Source organism: Corella eumyota, chromosome 4 (assembly GCF_963082875.1).
Source record: "Corella eumyota chromosome 4, kaCorEumy4.1, whole genome shotgun sequence".
Lineage (NCBI taxonomy): Eukaryota > Metazoa > Chordata > Ascidiacea > Phlebobranchia > Corellidae > Corella > Corella eumyota.
In genome coordinates this window covers 13,476,804-13,495,486 of record NC_137493.1, presented here as the reverse complement: position 1 = coordinate 13,495,486, position 18,683 = coordinate 13,476,804, and the positions used below count along the sequence as shown (strand labels likewise).

Sequence of the window (18,683 nt, the reverse complement as noted above, 5' to 3'; positions counted from 1 at the left end):
GTCATTCTAAGCCAGTTAAAATTGATGCAGAATTTAAAGATAGTATTTTAAGTGAATAACAAAATTAAATTATTAAATAAAAAATAAAATTAATAAAGTTTTTTTAATTTTTTTTAGACTTAAATAAAATACGATAAAAAATGCAGCTTTATTTAAAATCGAAATTTTCCGAATTATTCGTCGCCTTCTTGGTTTTTGTGACCCAGGTCCGGGGCCACAGCTGGCTGGCCTGCACCGATTACGCGGAGAAAAACGCGGGGACCTGGGACGCCAGCAAGTGTAGGGGGTTCCCCCGAAACGCGGAAATTAAAGCAAATAAAGATGGCGTATTCGGATTCGATACAGGTAGAATTTTTATTTTTCAATTTAAATTTAAAAAAAAATTCAAAATAATAACGGTATGAGCGCTATGTAAATTGTAAATAAAATTGATGACAGTCGAATTATAATATCAACAACAAAATTATTATAAACGTTGACATTTTTTTAATTTATTATTTTTTGCGCCGAATATTTTATATTAAAAGCAAGGCAATTTTCAACGATATAAATTAAAAAAAAATTTAAACATTTAAAATTAAAAAAAGATTAATTCGTCGGCTTTAATTGGCATTGTATTATAAAGCCACTATAATATAACGCGGCAATTACGTATTTAGGTTACGACCATCAGCCTAACGAGAATAACGCATGCGGTCAACCTCGCAACGATGTCGCTTATTCATCAAGTCATCCTATGGCTGTGTATTATCCAGGCCAGCAAGTCATTCTAGTGCACCCTATGAAGGTAAACACGTAATATTGACCTTATCATGACGTAATAATCGTTGTTATTAACGTATTTGTTGTGTATAAATAAGGTAAAGTTGTCTGATTTTCGAAGAAATGTTTTTTTACTTTTTTGTAGAATTTTTTTGAAAAAATGTATTTAAATTACAATCACCTTTTCTAATAATTGACTTTTGATTTTTTTTATGTTAATTAATTTTTAATTGTAAAATTTTTTTGGTCATTTATATGTGACGAGGTTATGATAAATAATGGGTTTACAACGATTAATTATCATTTTAACATTTAGTTCCAAAATCTATTTTTAAAACTTGGCAAAAGTGTTTTGGCATTTAGACTTCCGTTTTTATAATTGAACAAGCTTTTTGCATTTCAAAGTAGTTTAGCAAATTTTTTTTCAATTTTTTTTGGCAAATTTTTAAAATAAATTTATGTCAAAAAATTGGAGATAATAAATGCATTTTCCTATATTTACATTTTTTAGTTCTTTTATCTAATTTTTATTTTTTTTGTAATTTTTTGAAATTTAAAAAAATATTGGCTCGCCTTTTTAAGATTTGCATATCTAAATGCGCCTTACTTTAATCATAAACTAAATCTAAAAAAAATTTAAAAATTTTTTTTGCAAAATTTGTTGTTTAACTAGGTGTTGGTTTTTAATCTAAAATCAACATCACGGGTGTAACCGGTGATTCACTTTCAAACTAATTAAGAATAAAAAATAAAAACTAAAACCCGGGTTTTCCCGAATGTCGTTTGTTTATACAAAATGTTACGCTCACTTAGTAGAAAATCACGATTTGTTAAAATCCTAAAACTACAAATATGGAAATGTTTAATGAATACTGCTTTTAGTAACTCCAAAAAAATATAAATTTAAATACAATTAAATTTTTAGTTAAATTTTTATTTTTTTGTTTAGAACCATGGTGCAGATGGTTCTTGCGGTACAATTTGGATGCCAGACTCTGGATCCTGGGTGTACGGAGTTCGATCCCAGGCGGAAGACCCTACTTTAAGTGAATTTCGTGCCAACGTTATCGCCGAATTAGGTACGAAAAAATTCTGAATACCTGACAATTAAAAAAAAATTTTAGTCATTTAAAATTTGAATTTTTTTTCAGGCCGATCGCCAAGAGGTCTTGATTTCGGGGGCGACACTTCACTCAGCAGCGTTTACCCCAAAGCGGGTTTTGGTAACGCCCCAAGGTTTTGCGACAACACCGACAAAGCGTTATCAACTTACAGTTTTAATGTGCCCAGACACTTAGGCCCAGGTAAAACAGTCTTTAAAATTAAGCAAGGTAGCATATACCATGATTAATAATGCAAAACTAGTTTTGATTACAGCTTTGACGTTTTTTACTCTTCATAATTCTAGGTTTTGTTAAATATATTTTATTACCTATATTTTAGGACTTTATACTTTCATGTGGGGCTGGTCTTTCAACGATGCCGGAAATCTTTACACAACATGTTATGAAGTCGAGATTGTGCCTGACAAAAGAGCTAGAGATGCTTATTTAAGGGTAAGCAAATGTTATGCTACATAAACCACCTGATATAGTGAATTAATGCAAATTATTACGTATGGCTGATCATTATCACCTATTGCTAGTTCTGTTTAACCACAAGGTTTTTAAATCGGAACTGTTTTAGTCAAACTAGCAACCGCGTATTGTGAGTCATCCAAAATTTTTCGCCTTAGGCATTTTGATGTAACCTGTCAACGATAGCATAAGTAGATAGTGGTTAAAAAATTAACACGGCGTTCATTGTTGTGTTTTTTGCAGGCTTCAGGTTTTAATAACCTATACGAACCATGCGGTGGCTTAACTTCAGAGCCAAGCATACGCGGGAACACTAATCCTGGATGCACTACGACACCTGACAGCAACCAACGAGCGTACGCAGCAACCGCTGGAGGGCCTGTGCCAACAGCAAGGCCAAGCGGTCCCATACCAGACGAATACGATTACTACGACGACACCACAACAACACAAAGGCCGACAACGACAACTCGATACAACCCAACTACCCCTTACTCTAATCCATGGTTAGGTTTTACACAAAGAAAAACTACCAAGAGCCCGTATATACCACAAACTACTACTGAGAGCCCGTATATACCACAAACAACTACTGAGCGGGTATACGAACCCGGATACGTACCAGCAAGCGTATACCCTAGACCAGCAAAGCCATCAAGGTAAACAAAACGAAAAGGTTGTTAAGTATTAGTTGCAATATCTTTTTTGCTTTTTTTAATGAAAATATTTTTATTTTAGTATAAGGATGAGCGTACGAGTACATATGAAATCAACACAATTTTCTGGCGAGATGTGGCTCCCTTCTTCTTTGGATAACACGATTAGAAGATACATTAATGTCGATTTTACATGCGAAGTAGATACGGCCAGCGTAAGTTTTTAATTTCAAAAGATTTAATTTGTAAAACAAAACTGTTGTAAAAATGTGCAGTAATGGGCTATAGTTTTACCAAAAATGTTCTAAGGTAAAACCTAAAGTGACAAACGATGTACTTACCCCTAATCTTTCTCTTAAAAATGACCTTTAATTTCTATAACAATTTTGACTTAAGTTGTAGTAAAATATCATTTTTGGAATTTTTCTTTCAAAAAAAATATTCATTTGGTCAAATGGGTATCAGTAAATGGGCTGAAAACGTAAAAAAACATTTTAAAAACCATTCAATAAAAAATCGACCTTTCCAAAAGAATTTAAATTTCTTATTTTTACATTACAACTTCTTAGTCCTTATAAATTCATGTTGATTTTTGCAGTTTTGGAATTGCCTTACTATCTCTGACATGGAAGAATCAACCAAGTCAGGCCACTTCGAACTTTTGCAGCAAGGCTACAAAGAAATTCAAAACAACAGAGTATATTACCATGTATCATACAAACAGCCTTGTGACTTGTCGCAGCACCCTCCTATAGTTAGGCTGGTACAAGAAGATTTGTATTTCTAACTTATATAATTTATGCTATAGAAAGTAAACCTGAACTATCGACATTGCTTTTTTTTATTTTTGGTGATAAAAATTTTAACCAAAATTATTTTATATGAATAATATATTAACATTAAATTGCTAATTAACAGTCGATAACTCAACAAAGTACATTGAAAAATTGTTTCGTTTATTTTTTTACTAATTTAATATTTTTGCTCTCTTAATTAACTTTCTAAACGTTTTTTTAATTGTTTGTTGAAAATAAAAATATGTTTATACTACTTTAAAGTCATTTTTTTAAATGGTATATTTATGTAGGCTAAGGCAATGCAAAATGCTATTTCTAATATGAAATATCCACTTTTCCCGATTCCTATTATTTATCAAGTAATTTTAAAAATTTTGACCATGTTAATTAGTTAAAATCGTGATATAACGCATTGTGTATGGTACCTAAATGACTGTCATTCTAAATTTTTAAAAGTTGTTAATTATAATTTCAAATTTAGATATGGAAAAATTTAGCAGTTCATCTACCCAGAAAAAAATAAATTATTTAATTTATGTTGTAAAAAATATTAAGTCATGAATATTTCAAAGCGAAAAGCAAGGAGCGGTGTTAGAATTAAATTACTGTTTTATTGAAAAAAGATTCGTTGGCCTTATCTTATAAAGCTTATATATAGTCCAACCGCAGCTATTTAAACTTAACCAGGGTTAAGATACTATTGTATTCAAGGCAACAAACAGGTTATCAATGTAGTAAGAGTATTCAGTAAAATAAGTAGGCAATTGCGTGACGTTTTACTACTATATGGTGTAATTTCCGCAATACAACAGTCTTACATTCAGCTAAATAGTGAATTGAAATCTTTTAACAAAAGTTAAGCAGTAACTTTGAAATAGATGAAACAAAAATTTCAAGTCGCAAGGGACTTACAATAGGTCAAGTATAGGCTTAGTGTAAAAGGAATGGGGACTACGTTAATAGCAAATCGGTATTTAAATTAAGTAAATCGTTTTACACCGATATACTTAAAACAGCAAATCAACTAAAAATAGTTCAGGCAATAATAAAACACTTGTATATATTTACCTATTTTTGCAAAGCTATTGCATGCTTTTTAACTTACCGGTTTCAAGTTCATTTTTTTTTGTTTTACAACAACAGAAATTCAGGTGCATTTTGCGACCAAATTAATGCCCTAAAAATGTTCCCACATTTTTAGCGAGTCGTTTTTTAAACCTAATTCCTTCAATCAATGTAATTGATATTGCTTGTTGGCTGATGTTCAGTAGAAATCCCATATGACTTTCTCTGTAAACAAGCAGCCTACGTATAAGAAACTAGTAGCATTATATTACGTAATTGATATACCATATATGTGCCAGCGATTTAAACAGATAAGTACAATATTATGAATTGCAGATAAATTAATTAACTTCATTTTGGAATATAATATTTTAGCAGTGCCGATTTTATATTGCTATATAGACAGAATAAGTAACATTTTTAAATGGCTAGGATATGGAGGCTGAATATTAATATCTAATTTTTGTTGTAGATTATTAACAAAAAAAAGGATATACCATACTATTGAATAAACACTGTATAAATCCATGAGTAGGTTTTTAAATAAACGATTTAATAGCGTTTAAAATAAATATAGATTTGTATACATTTTAGCAATATGTAAAGGTAATGGCTTTTTGAAACTAAAATATGAATGAATCGAATCTGTTTCTACAGCCTGGCCGAAATTTGAATCAACTTCAGGTCGACAGCAACAGAAGTTTGTCACATATTTATTCCAATCAAAGAAGCAGGTATTTAAAATTAAATTTTTAATTAAAATTTGACGGAATATGACAACATTGCTTTTTAAGGCAGATATTAGGTTACCCAATATAGTACTGTATAACATCAAACTTGAGTGTTCGTTTTAAATGATAATTAAATATGCTAACACAGTAAGATAGTTAGCAGTTTACAAGTTTCTGTTAATTTAAATGCTTAATTTAACTATAAGGCTAACATAAGGTTATTACCAATATGGTGGACAGTTTGTATTAAGCGTATTAATATAGCCATTGTATTTGTTAGTATAGTAATCAACAACAATATGCATTTAGTATGACTCATAGAAAAAAATAATAACAGTGTAGTAGTAGCTGTTTCAAATTAAAGTATTTGTTATCATTTGTATGATATTTATGTTGTTTTATTTCATTTAAGTAGGGTATTTAGGTTTATTAATAGTCCATTGAATATAACAAATTCTCGCTTTATATCGGGGAATTTTGTGACAATGTTTTTTTAACTGACACCCACACACAAAAAACTAATCCACGAAAGTGTGCTCGTTGTATTCTCAGCTCACCTAAATGAGATTAATAATAAAAACATAAGAGACGAAGCGAATATTATTCAATTCGAAACAGCTTACATTTAAAAGGAACAGCGGCAATTTGCCTATCACCTTATGCGCCGATCAATAGAGAGTAGGCATTAATTTGTCTAATCTCGAATTGAATATAGCATATGTCTAATACAAAAAGAAGCGCTATGCTTTTCTATAGAAAATACACCTAGCCGATGCGCTAGGGTAGCAATTATAGGGTTAGAATAAAAAAATTACGGTTCGTGTTATATGTATCTAAGTAACATTTGTCTGTTATGATAAACACGGGAATTAATAAATAATAAGGCTAGGCTATGTTATGATATTCGTCTAGTTATACTTTTTATCGTAAAGCAAAGGGGTATATAGAACTATAAATGTAAAAATAGGTAAAAATTGACCAAAAAAAAGAAGATATGAATTTAAAATTTTGCGCGCTTTGATATAAATATTTAAACTAATTAAATGTTTTTAAAACATGGCAAGCAATAAAATTCATACAGCAAAAGACGGCATGGTTACTAATACTGTAAAATCGGGCGATGTAAAAAATGGAAATTTTCTGCAAGTAGATACAAATGATTTGTCAGCTAACGGTGGTTCTAGTTGTACGTTAAGTAAAACTGAAAGGTAGGATAAAAAGCCATAGTAAAAATAACTCATATTTTTGTAGACTCTTAAAAAATTTTTAAAAAAATTGCAGTTTTATGCATATCAGTTTGTCCTCAATTAAATATGGCCGAATATACAGTCTAAGCGTTGAAGATTTTTTTAAGTTTAATTTATTTTTAGATTAAATTTGGAGCTATTTGTCAACGAAAGTACGTTTACCGAAAGAGTTAGATATTACTTCATCAAAAATCAAACCACAAGTGCGAATAGTCAATATTCCTTAAAACGCATACAATTTAACATTTACATTTTAACGGATATGTCTAGAAATAAAAGCAAATAAAGTCTATAAAATGACGTTTCCTTTTTACAGGTCTTCGAATTCGTTTATTCAAGTTTGTTTTGAAAATCACGACGGTCGTGTTGTATTTGATTGGTTCTGCCATAGATTCTGCGGTAACAACGACCTGGTTTGTATTTAAATTGATTTTCTTGTTATTACTGGGATTGTGCATTGTCTTTAAAGCTTATTGACAAAATTAAAACCAGAAATATTACACCAAATCGAGTATTAAAATATAATCAAATATATTTATATATCCTTATTACCAATTTTTATTTGATAAAAGAGCTATAGAATTATATTACTTGCTTTTTAATTAAAAATCTAGCTATTTAAAATTAAAAAATCACCCAAATTTACCTACCATCTACTAACTAAAGTTAAATTTATAAACACATTTTTACATTCCATACCCCTATTAAAAACACATTTAAATTCTTATTATAGTTGTGGAAGATGTATACAAGAGCCAGTTGGGCCAGACGGTTTAAATCCAACTTGGATTAATCAATATAACTTTTCATGGCTGCCTATTATATGGACAGAGCGTCCAAAACCAATATGGATAGCACAGGTAACAAATTGTTTAAATAAAATCAAAATTAAAACATATTTAAAATAAATGTCACATAGATTCAAAAATGTATTAACAATTGTATGAAATATTAATTTAAGTTTATATAACAAAACAACCTCACAACCTGTAAGAAGGTTGCCAGACATTTGTAACAATAATCTTCTTTTTAATAATTAATAGAATTGAAATCGATAATCTTTTATGGAAAATACGTCTGATGTAATGGTTAAGCTTGTTACGGTTTAGTAAAAATTATCACTTTTTTAACGAGGCAACAAAGCGGTCTTAGTGGGAATCAAACATGAAGGCCTACCTTTAAAATCCACTTTTTAGTGCTTCAATACATTCTATATTGTTAGGCAATATGTGCAATTACAACTTTTTTTTAATTTGGCTTAATTTTTAAGATGATGCTTTTTTATTTAAAAAGGAAGAAAAATTTGGCGTTTATAAGCAGTTTATAAACACTGTGTTTAATTTACAAAAAGGCTCAAAAAAGGGCAGTGGTGCGGCTCGAACACTAAACCTATCGTCTCGTAACTAAACGCTGCATACTACGTTCTTCTTTTCTAATGTTATAAAACAGGTATACTTGATTGCAGGTTGTTTTAGCTATCATCAGCTTGTTTCATGAAATAATCAACACCTTTGCAAACTATAAGGGTAATCTATCACAACAACTTATCAGCGTCAATTGGTTTATAGAAATAATATGTACAGTCCCCTTCATCGTTACAGTATGTAAATTTTTAAAATTTTGTGTTTTATTAATTTTTTTTCTGATGAAATTAACCGTTTGCTTGGTTTAGATATTTGGGGAGTATTTGCAATGCCTTTTTGTGCCCGTGTTTTTAAATATATGGCTTGCCAAATGTGGATTAGAAAGCATTATTGTAAGTTCTCTAAAATTACATCTTAATTTAAATAAAATGTGGATTTTTCTTATATATGTAAAAAAAAACTTGTAATTTAGAATGATCTACATAGAGTTGCTCACAAGCAACAAAGCGCAATGTTCAATCAAGTTATCGTATTACTTGCAATATTAATTTGCCTTTTTATAACATGGTAAGTTCAAAAACATAAACCTAATAAATAAACGATTACTTATTAACAAAAAATGGTTTACTTATCAGCAAATTCAAAACTATATTCTTGCTGCACTTAACAACAAATTAAAGTACAAAAGGAATTAACTATACGTTGATAACGGTTAAAAATCCACTTTTTATTTACCGAAGCTTTTAAGCAGTGTTAAATAACTAAACATAGCAGCCTAAAGTACTGAGTTTGATCCCAATGCTGCCATGTTTATTGGTGAACAATGTTACCTCATTCTATAAATGTGACCCGCCTACTTAGAATAAATATAGCCATTAATAAGATAGTTTAAAATTATGGACTTATATTTCTGTAGGCTACTATTTTGTTTTACAGTATATGTGGTGTCCAGCATCTCGAACGTGCTGGTAAATATCGAATCGATTTATTTGATTCTATGTGGTTTGTGGTAGTAACTTTCAGTACTGTGGGGTATGGAGATATTACGCCAACTATCTGGCCATCAAAGCTACTGGTCATTGTAATTATTTTTGTGGCGCTTGGAATAATACCGAGTCAGGTATAAAAATAAAGCTCAATTATTGTGTTTTAAATACAAGTCTTTAGACCTAATAGTACACACTATTATTGAAATGTTTAATGTTGTAGTTTAACGTTATGTTGTAGGTTTGAATTTAATACCTACTTTATTTTTACTTATTTTGTTGCCTTTCTGTACCTCGATGAATAATTTATCAATTTCAACAAAGTGTGTAATTTCTTACTGACGACAATCCTCAATTTTGATGAAAAATAACGTTACTGATAAATTTATTGAATTAAAAATATTCCTAAAACCAACGGCGTGAACTTTAACATATCGGTTTTTTATTTTAGGTTGAACAAATATCTTTTTTATGGTCTGAGAGGCAAAAGCAAGGCGGCGAGTATAGCAGACAGAGAGCAAAAACAGAAAAGCACGTGGTCGTATGTTCGACAGGTAAAAAAAAAGACGACGCTATGATATTAACTTTTAATTTAAAGACAATACAAACAAAATTTTAAGCTAAAATTGTTACACCCTATAGCTTATCACACCAGTTTGAAAGATTATGCTTTGTCACCTTTAAAAACCATTTAGCTAATAGGAAATATTACTTACTGTACCCAGATATAAGATAGCATAATACTGTGTTGTTTGGTTTATTAGCCTATTTTTCCTAAATACTTAAAAATTAATTTATCCGAATATGATTCTTTTTTTATCAAGTTCTACGTATGGATGTGACACTAGACTTCTTAAACGAGTTCTACGCTCACTCTATATTACAAAATTACTACGTTGTTCTTCTATCACCTTGTGAGTTGGACGAAACGTTAAAAAGGTTTCTTCAAGTTCCCATATGGGCTGAAAGGGTCATCTACATCCAAGGATCGCTGCTCCGTGATGAAGATCTTATCAGAGTAAAGTAAATAACATTTTTGGGAGAGGAATTTTTATCATTTATTTTCTGCAAAGTAAAAGTCGTTTACCTTACAGAATGGATGCCGCTGAAGCCTGTTTTATTTTGACATCACGTCAGGAAGTCGACAGAACGGCAGCCGACGAAAAAACAATTTTAAGAGCAATGTCAGTAAAAGACTTTACACCGAGATGTCCTTTGTTTGTCCAAATATTACGACCTGAAAGCAAGTTACATGTGCAGTTTGCAGACTGTGTAAGTTAAAGTTCAGACTTAAAAACGAATACCATACTCTAGTTTATATGGTTTATTAAATCGTTAGTTTATAACTGCTTTCTTTTAGTAAGTTGTACATGTGGGAGTACACCTTGTTATGCAATTAACAAAATAATTTGTATTTGGTTTAGGTGATTTGTGACGATGAATTTAAGTACGTTTTACTTGCAATGAACTGTTTTATTCCTGGTATATCGACTCTTATAACACTGCTAGCGCATACTTCTAAAGGACAGTAAGTTTAGATACATTTTGTAAGCTTAAATTTAACGACTTGTAGAGCTAAACAATTTTTAATTCAAATACTTCTGCAAAAATTTGCCAAAACATTTCTGAAAAAAATCTTGCAAAAATTTTTCTGCAAAAAAATTAGTAAAAAAAATTTTTTCTGCAAAAAAAAATTGCCAAAATATTTCTGCAATAAATGGCCAAATACTTTTTCAAAAAAATTTTCTAAAACACTTCTGCAAAAAAAATTATTTTTTTGTTATGTTGAGAGAGGGGAAGAGTTTAAAATCCGACTGGAAACGAGAATTTGGTAGAAGCGCGGGAAACGAAATTTACAGCGTGGTTGCGCAAAATAGCAAATTCTTCAGCGATTACGTTGGACAAAGATTCAACAAGGCTGCTATGCTGGCCCACTCTAAGTAAAAAACAATCTATTTTACAATCTGAATACCAGATAATCGTTACTTATTAATATTTAATAAGACTAACATCGTTTGTTTTTTTACAAATATATTACAAAATAAAAAAACGTATTTTTTTACTATGAACCCATTTTAAGGGGTAGCTCTCCATTGAAAAACATTTAAGAGTGGAATATTAAATTGTTCTGTTACACTTAATTAGATGCCTAAATATTAATGATTTTTTCCCTTTTTTCAAAGCATAGTTGGAAATACAGTCCGACAGCGTGGTGTAGTGGTAAGAACACTTGCCACACCACACATGAGGTCGTGTGTTTGATCCCCACAGATCTTATGTTGTAGCGCCCTTAAGTAAGGTGCTATAAACGGTATGAACTCCTGCTGAGCCAGCACTTAATCAGAAGTATAATTATCGGGCAATTAAAATCTATAATATTCCAAACTGCCACAGGCAACTCGAGACTGGGTCGGAGTAACTGATGTTACTCTATGTTTAAGTCGTGCATTTGACTTTTCCACATCGAGGATAAAGATAAATGCAAAAATATACAAAAAATACGGATATGTAGATGCTTTTCTAGATTATTTAAAAACTTTCTGTTTTAAATTATGTCGAATTTTTTTTCAAGATGTGGGGCCACTTTATTTGGGGTTGAGAGGTACGGAGAAATAAAAATCAATCCCGGAGGAGACTTTGTAATCGATTCGGAGGACCTTCTCTTCTACATCTGTTTAACGCAGGAGGAGGATGCAAAAATAGTGAAAAAGCAAAAAGAGAATGAAGGATCTGTTAAGAAAAGTAACGGACAGACAGGCATAGAGCTAAGTAAGCTTTTTTACATCTTCTTATTGTAATATATTTTATATTTTATTGGGTAAATTGCCTTGTTTTGATTTATTTAATAGTTTGGCATAGGTGCGGTTTGAACCCCGAACCATCATTTGATAACTATAATGAGAGATAAAATAAGTTTAAATTTGTCCCCCCCCCCCCCAAAAAAAAAAATAAATTAACGCAACGAAAGTGGTTTGAAACCATTTATTAAAACGAAAAAATAAAACACAGTATCTGCAATAAATAATACAGCAGAATAAATTTATAAATTAAATAAAAAAATATTAATGCACGGAGGCGTAACTACGCAAGTACATTACATTTGCTACTAACTAATAGCTTTTGTTTTTCAGAAATTGAATATTAATTTTTCTGACTAAATGTAGTCATTTTTCGTATTAACATAAATGCTATTGATAATGTGAGCGCTTCAAAACGCCAAACTGTATACTGTGCACATAGTGTCTAGTATACCTAATGTTTTTTAGTCTAAATGTTTACATTTGGAAGCTTACTGTGCTACTATCTGCCTTCCTTTTTTCTCCTTACAGTAAAGCTTTTTCCACTCTGCCTCCATTGGGTTTTTGACTGGTGAAGATGTGGCGTTGTTTTTCAAGGAAGACAGAACGCCTAATATGTTCTTGTTTTGTAGTTGGTAACTTTTACGTTTAACCCGTCGACTCACTTGTTGTGAGTACACAGCTAACCAGTAATCACTGTCCTTTGCAAGTGATGTGGCAGTTTTGGTGGTGTCACTTTTAGCAGATCTCATTTTCGTGGTGGTTACATCATTTATAGCAACAGTAACGTCATTGGCTGAAGCTTTAACAATCGCTATCTTTTCTTTCAATGCCAATTTTGATAATTTTGGCGTAGCTAATTCAAGACTGGCTGATGTTACCTTACTAGGCTTGCTCCAATATTGCTGAGGCTTACTGAAAGGCATTGCTGGCGAGTCAAGCTTTGTCTTGACCCATTTAATATTACGAGGTCTTGGTATTTTTGTAGGCGAATTCAACAAAGTGGTGCCACGCAAGAATGGCTTGCTAGATGGTGGTATAGGAGATAAGCGGGGTTTGTAAGTAGACAGAAGTGGGGTTTTCTGTACCGAAATATCAAAGGGATTTAGTGGAGTAACTTTGACATTTGAGTCGCTGTTGATATTAACAGATAGATCTGTAGTTTGGGTTTCATTGCAAATAAAAACCGTCTCATTTTTAGGTTTTATTGAATCTTCACACTGCGTTACTTTGGTAGTTCGATTACCGTCCAATGCCTAAATACAAAAAAAAATAGTCAAGTTAGTTTATTTAACGAATAAGGCACTTAAATATTGAAAAAAATTATTTAAACTTATAACATAAAATTACTTATTTAAACAGCAGAAATAGAATTAAATACCTTTAATAAATCTTTAAGGGCTTCATTGCATAGAATTGCATTATAATTTGATCTTTGTGCATCAATTCTATAATAAAAATAAAAATTAAATAAAGTAAAGTGACCTAAAAACGTAAATTTTGTAGAAAACTGAAGGTTTGACTTACCTTGAAATAAAAGTTTGTAAAACTTCTAAAAATTGGGGAAAAGCATTCAAATCTTGCTTTAACTCAATATAATGATCTTCGAGTTTAATAATTCGCTGTAATAGATTTGTCATGGCCATTTTTCGGTGGAAAAATGAAATTTTTCTTGTGAAAATAAACGATGCTTACTGTACTGCATACAAGAGCGAATAACTGATTTCCAAAAAATCAGCAAATTTTTCCTTAACTTTTTTGATTGTGACGTCTTGTATGACGCAATAAAAGAAAATTAGTTGAAATAAAAAAAATTCCAAATTTTAAATTTATAATTTTCATGATATTTTATTAAATACTGACCTTCATAAACCGTTTTTTTATGTTATAGTCAAATATTCCCCTGTTGAAATTGTCGAGTCGATTCCAGTAAAGCCAGATTTGTTAAAAAGGAAATTAAATACCAAGAAAAACGAAATACAATCCACTACAATGGGAAGGTATGTAAACTGTCCGCATATATGTTATCTAAATATTTCATTTATCTTACATTTTATTACTATTATTCTGCATATAAGACTAGCGGTTCAAGCCTTCACAAAGTTTTATACCTAAAAAATTACGAGAAAGATTTTTAATACCAAAACTGTTTGCTAATATCTTCATATAATAACCCATTTACAGAACTGAAATTGGTTTTCCGCCTGTTTCTCCTTACGTGGGTCATATAACACCAACAATGTGTCATATATTAATGGAAAGAGCAAAACTATGTTGTGTTCGATTAGACAGGGTAAGTAATTTTATATTTTAGGTGATATCAATAAATATTAACTTTTCTCTCTTTCTGTTTTAAGCCTTGCGAGCATTGTAGAAATACTTCAGCTTCCCACTACAACTGGACGCATGCCCCAATCGTTGTTATTGCTGAGTTTGCCTCTCAGAGTTTGTTTAATGCAATGATACCGTTGCGAGCGCACCACAAGTTAGAAAATTCATTTTTGTCACTCTTTTCTAGTTTTTACCTATGCTACTTTATGAGCCAAGAGTAGTGCGTTTTTAGAGCCTATATAAAACTATATATCCTGTACCACTTAGGTAGTATGATAAAAAAACTTGTGTTAAAATACCTTCTTTACAGCCAAAGAAGTTCCCTTCGGCCCATCATTCTTTTACTGGAGCATTCGCCCGAAAATAGCTTCGTAAACGCGATCAACTGCTTCCCTATGGTATACTACATGCTCGGTAGTATGAGCGGGTAAGTCCCTATATCAAATAAACCCATTTTTATATATATCTTTATTCTCGACCTAAACATAGAGTAACATCAGGTACCCCGACCCAGTCTCGAGTTGTCTTTGGCGGATCGGGATAGTATAGATATAATTGCCCGATAATTACACTGCTAATTAAGTGCTGGCTCAGCAAAAGTTCATACCGTTTATAGCGCCTCACTAAAGGGCGCTACAGCATGAGAGCAATGGGGATCAAACCCACGACCTCATGTAACATTGATTTTGAATTGCATTGTTTAAACGTCTAAAAATATCACACAAAAAAAAAGTTTTGACGTTTACGTTAGTTATTACATTTTAAATAGTTATGGTACACGGTATAGGACTAAGTCACAACGCAAATTTAAAAGAAGGTTAGTGAATGCTACTTGCACATGAATGATACCTGTTTGTGTAGGGGTGGAGTATGTTGTAATGTGTACTTTTAGAGCATTTTAAAAGAGTGTCAAGCTTACGTAGTGCGCGAAACACACATAAATGTTGTTTGTTAAGAAAGCCATGTTTGTGAAAAATTACCAAAATAGGTGTTGTAAACATATAGGATTAAATTGTACAAAAATCTATATCACTAATACACGCATTGTAAAATATGTCAAGTCAGTAGTCGTACGCTTGGCTTAGAACAGCAACAAAAACTTAAGCCTAACACAATAGACATATACGATATTATTGAGATAACACTACTACATGTTTGTTAAGTTATTGAACTTACATTTTAATGTTTAGATTGGATTCTTTACTACATGCTGGGGTTGCAAATGCACATACTGTTATCATAGTTGATCGTGAAACGTCGATGTACGCTGAAGAAGAATACATGGCAGATTCAAGGTAAAGAAATACAAATAAAACTATTACAACTACTGCATAATATAGGCCTATTTATTAAAATTTGTTAAATATTTATCTATCACAGAATGATCATATAATTAACTTACCTGTTATGTTTTCAAGGCAGTTGGTGGCTACACAGACTATGTACCGACTATTTCCACATATTACTACTTGCTTAGAGTTAACTTATGCTCCAAACATGAGGTTTATGCATTTTACACCACCTGACCCTTACACTGATGCCGAAGAATTTAGGAAGGTAAAATAAAGCCTACTACTATGGTTATTAAACTATTTGTAAGGTCTCATACCACTGAAAATATATCAAAATACATTATAACTACAACTAACTTTTAATATTTAAAAATAAGTGTTTGTACACAATAAATATACCCCTTTTGTAGTGTTTTAAAGTTGTTTAAAGAACACTAGACTAAAAGTTAAGTTAACTTTTTGTTGCACAACGTTTATGCCTTAACAAATACTTTTATAAAAGGAAAGAGAAAAGGAGAAATCTTGCAGCCCGCCTTACTTGTTTCGAGAGCCGTTTGCTTCTGGCAAAGTATTTTCGCCAAGTATGTTGGACACTTTGCTTTATCAATCTTTTATGAAAGGCTACCTTGCCACTTTACTAAGGATAATGCTCGGTTTACAATATTCGCCTGGGTCGGGATACTTGGCTATTGTAAGTAAATGCAAGCTATCTTCCAACTTTAGCAACGTAGCTAGGGTGAACTCTTTTAAAATGTTTTAGAGTAGGTGATATCACTTACTTGTGTTTATATTTAAATAATTTTTTACAAACACTTTACTTTACGAATTAAATTTAACCTTATATTATAAACACTTTACTTAACAAGCTTAATAAAAGGAAAACTGCTGTTAAATTAACTGCTGTAAACTAGAATTGCTTTTTTTTAATGCCGTAAGCTAACTACTTCCCCTTAGGCCGATTTTATTTCACGTTTTAGCATAAAGTGGAAGACAAAGAAGCGGGAAGGTCGTATTCTCACCAGTTTAGATTAATGAGCAAAAGAAACGGTTGCATACTGTTGGGTATTTATCGATACAAGGTCCCAATTCCTTCGCCCAAATCTCACGACTTTACTAAAATTAACATGGAAACACCGGAAATGGACGACTTTGAATCGTCAAGCGAAAGCCGGGGTAAATTTAATAAATAGTTATTTTTTAGACCAATAGCCAAATTTTTTTATAAGTATAAATTATATTAATTGGATATGCAATTTTATTTTTCTGTACAGAAATGGATAGCGACGAAGTGGATACAATGAATGTGGGCAAAAAAAGAAGGCAAAGCGCAATAAGCTTGGCCGGTATTAAGCAAACGTTTAAGTCAAAGTATAGCATTTATTAACTCATTTTTTTCTACCTTTTAAAATAAAATGACTATAAAAACTGTTTTAAAATAAAAATTATGTGGTAGAAGTTTCAAAAAAGGCTATTATTTTTTACAAAAAGTGTCTGCCATCAAAAGAAAACTATAACAATATTCTTGTTTTAGGTTTCGAATGAGCAAACGTCAAAGCCTTCGTAAACTACATCTTTTGCACAGCACAAAATCAGAAAGAGAAAACCTTGATGATGCTATAGAGGTATTATAACTTTGGGCCCTTTAAATTTAAACAACATTCTCTAAAAAAATTGAACAGTTCAATTTAATATAAGAGTTTTTTTCGAACCAAACTTATGAATATTTTATCTGTATTTGTCAATATTGTTGAACCTTGAAATGGTTGAAAGATGTACATTTTTAACAAGTTTTCAACACTCTTTTAAAATAAAAATACATTTGAACTTCTACTAAATTGTATTAACCAACAAATACTTGTTTTTTCACTATAAAATATACCTTAAAGCGTTGGGCTGCTAAATATTTAAAAAAAAAAGACAAACCATTTACAATTACTCATTTTATTGTTTTATAATAGGCTCGCATGACGGAGTTGGAAATTCCGCTTAAACCAAGTTACAACACAAGTAACAACGATGAAGTTAATGTTGATCGATTCGGTTACATTTTACTAAACCCACCAGCAGAAACCCGATTGCAGAGCGGAGATATTTTGTAAGTGTTTTTAAAATGCTTTCGTAGATGGGTTTGGTTACTGAAAAATAATTCACTCGGTGATCTGGGTGCGATTCCCACTAAAAGACCTTTTTGGTACTTTCTTGAGCAAGGCCCTAACAGTTTTAAGTGTTATAACCAAGCAACACAAATTAAAAACTGGGAAAAAAGCAACACCAACAATTTTGTATTTAAAAAGCTGACGTCACCCTTAAATGACGTCATAGTCTGTTTTTTTAGGTATCTTATTAACCCTGAAATAGCTCACGCCACGAACTCGGCTTCGTCGCGCGCGTCATCCAATCAAAACTCGTTATCGGAAGATGACGTCATGCGGGACGTGACGTCACCGCCTATGGCCAGCAAAGCGTCGCGGCGGATCAGCTCGATCACCGAGGAGACGCCCGACGGGGAAAAAGACGTCGACGATATTTTGGGGGTCTTCGGAGATTTTCCGAAAATGGCCGAGACGAAATTCTCGTCCAAGTTGTTAAAACGCGGGGAAGAGATCACTGAGGCGTAACATTTGGGGTAGCGAATATTTTTAGGTGCGAGCCTTGTTTTAAGAGGGTCGTATGTCGAGTTTTTATTGTTGTAGTCTGGCACGTAGCAAAGTTTAGTTTCTTGTTCAAGCGCTGCCTTCTTACATGACAAAGTAAATTCACCTTTGTGGGAATCTTTGTGGAAATTGCCAATCGCGTGACGTAAAATTATCTGGGACTTTTTACCCGTTAAACCTATAGGCTACAACTATATTTAATTAAACTTAAAAATAAAATAAAACAGTATCATAGAAAATATTTTTCTAAAAGAATTTTAAAAATTAATAAATTTTCGCACTTTCTGTTTAATGCAGTAATATATGTCTATTTTGGATGTGTGTATTTTTTTAAAAAGTTTTACGTGTCGTAGTTAAATTTCGGGCGCTAATAAATGTTTAAAATGTTTTCTTTAAACTATTTTGTGACTTCGTAAAAATGCG

At 31.6% G+C, this 18,683-nt stretch overlaps 2 protein-coding genes across 3 annotated transcripts; both read left to right on the top strand.

Annotated features, from left to right (window-relative positions):
- Positions 1 to 121: 121 nt before the first annotated feature.
- On the top strand, positions 122 to 4,039 carry LOC145750291 (uncharacterized). The gene is made up of 8 exons (XM_082566286.1): positions 122 to 345; positions 660 to 787; positions 1,712 to 1,841; positions 1,914 to 2,066; positions 2,206 to 2,318; positions 2,583 to 2,998; positions 3,078 to 3,210; positions 3,594 to 4,039. The coding sequence occupies exons 1-8, from the start codon at positions 141 to 143 to the stop codon at positions 3,780 to 3,782; spliced, it is 1,467 nt and encodes a 488-aa protein (XP_082422412.1). The 5' UTR covers positions 122 to 140; the 3' UTR covers positions 3,783 to 4,039.
- A 1,411-nt stretch (positions 4,040 to 5,450) lies between these two features.
- On the top strand, positions 5,451 to 18,618 carry LOC145749407 (potassium channel subfamily T member 2-like). 2 transcript variants are annotated; one of them, XM_082565165.1, is made up of 26 exons: positions 5,451 to 5,591; positions 6,959 to 7,038; positions 7,152 to 7,248; positions 7,569 to 7,695; positions 8,301 to 8,435; positions 8,508 to 8,591; positions 8,672 to 8,766; positions 9,136 to 9,319; positions 9,637 to 9,739; positions 10,010 to 10,208; positions 10,280 to 10,457; positions 10,610 to 10,713; positions 10,976 to 11,125; positions 11,758 to 11,954; positions 13,875 to 13,983; positions 14,168 to 14,276; positions 14,341 to 14,468; positions 14,625 to 14,741; positions 15,505 to 15,609; positions 15,733 to 15,871; positions 16,109 to 16,297; positions 16,584 to 16,779; positions 16,878 to 16,974; positions 17,138 to 17,228; positions 17,565 to 17,701; positions 17,942 to 18,618. In XM_082565165.1, the coding sequence occupies exons 1-26, from the start codon at positions 5,488 to 5,490 to the stop codon at positions 18,222 to 18,224; spliced, it is 3,537 nt and encodes a 1,178-aa protein (XP_082421291.1). In that variant the 5' UTR covers positions 5,451 to 5,487; the 3' UTR covers positions 18,225 to 18,618. The 2 variants fall into 2 exon arrangements, with proteins under 2 accessions (XP_082421291.1, XP_082421290.1); XM_082565164.1 differs by lacking the exon at positions 5,451 to 5,591 and adding an exon at positions 5,732 to 6,796.
- The last annotated feature ends 65 nt before the right edge of the window (positions 18,619 to 18,683 follow it).

What these genes read in the sequence shown, in the direction of transcription:
- LOC145749407 (XM_082565164.1), top strand. Translation starts at nt 6,645, where the DNA reads ATGGCAAGCAATAAAATTCATACAGCAAAAGACGGCATGGTTACTAAT. An exon ending in CATCAAAAATCAAACCACAA is followed by an intron (nt 7,039 to 7,151) that starts GTGCGAATAGTC and finishes TCCTTTTTACAG; the next exon opens with GTCTTCGAATTCGTTTATTC. An exon ending in TCTGCGGTAACAACGACCTG is followed by an intron (nt 7,249 to 7,568) that starts GTTTGTATTTAA and finishes TTCTTATTATAG; the next exon opens with TTGTGGAAGATGTATACAAG.
- LOC145750291 (XM_082566286.1), top strand. Translation starts at nt 141, where the DNA reads ATGCAGCTTTATTTAAAATCGAAATTTTCCGAATTATTCGTCGCCTTC. An exon ending in CTAGAGATGCTTATTTAAGG is followed by an intron (nt 2,319 to 2,582) that starts GTAAGCAAATGT and finishes TGTTTTTTGCAG; the next exon opens with GCTTCAGGTTTTAATAACCT. An exon ending in GCGAAGTAGATACGGCCAGC is followed by an intron (nt 3,211 to 3,593) that starts GTAAGTTTTTAA and finishes TGATTTTTGCAG; the next exon opens with TTTTGGAATTGCCTTACTAT.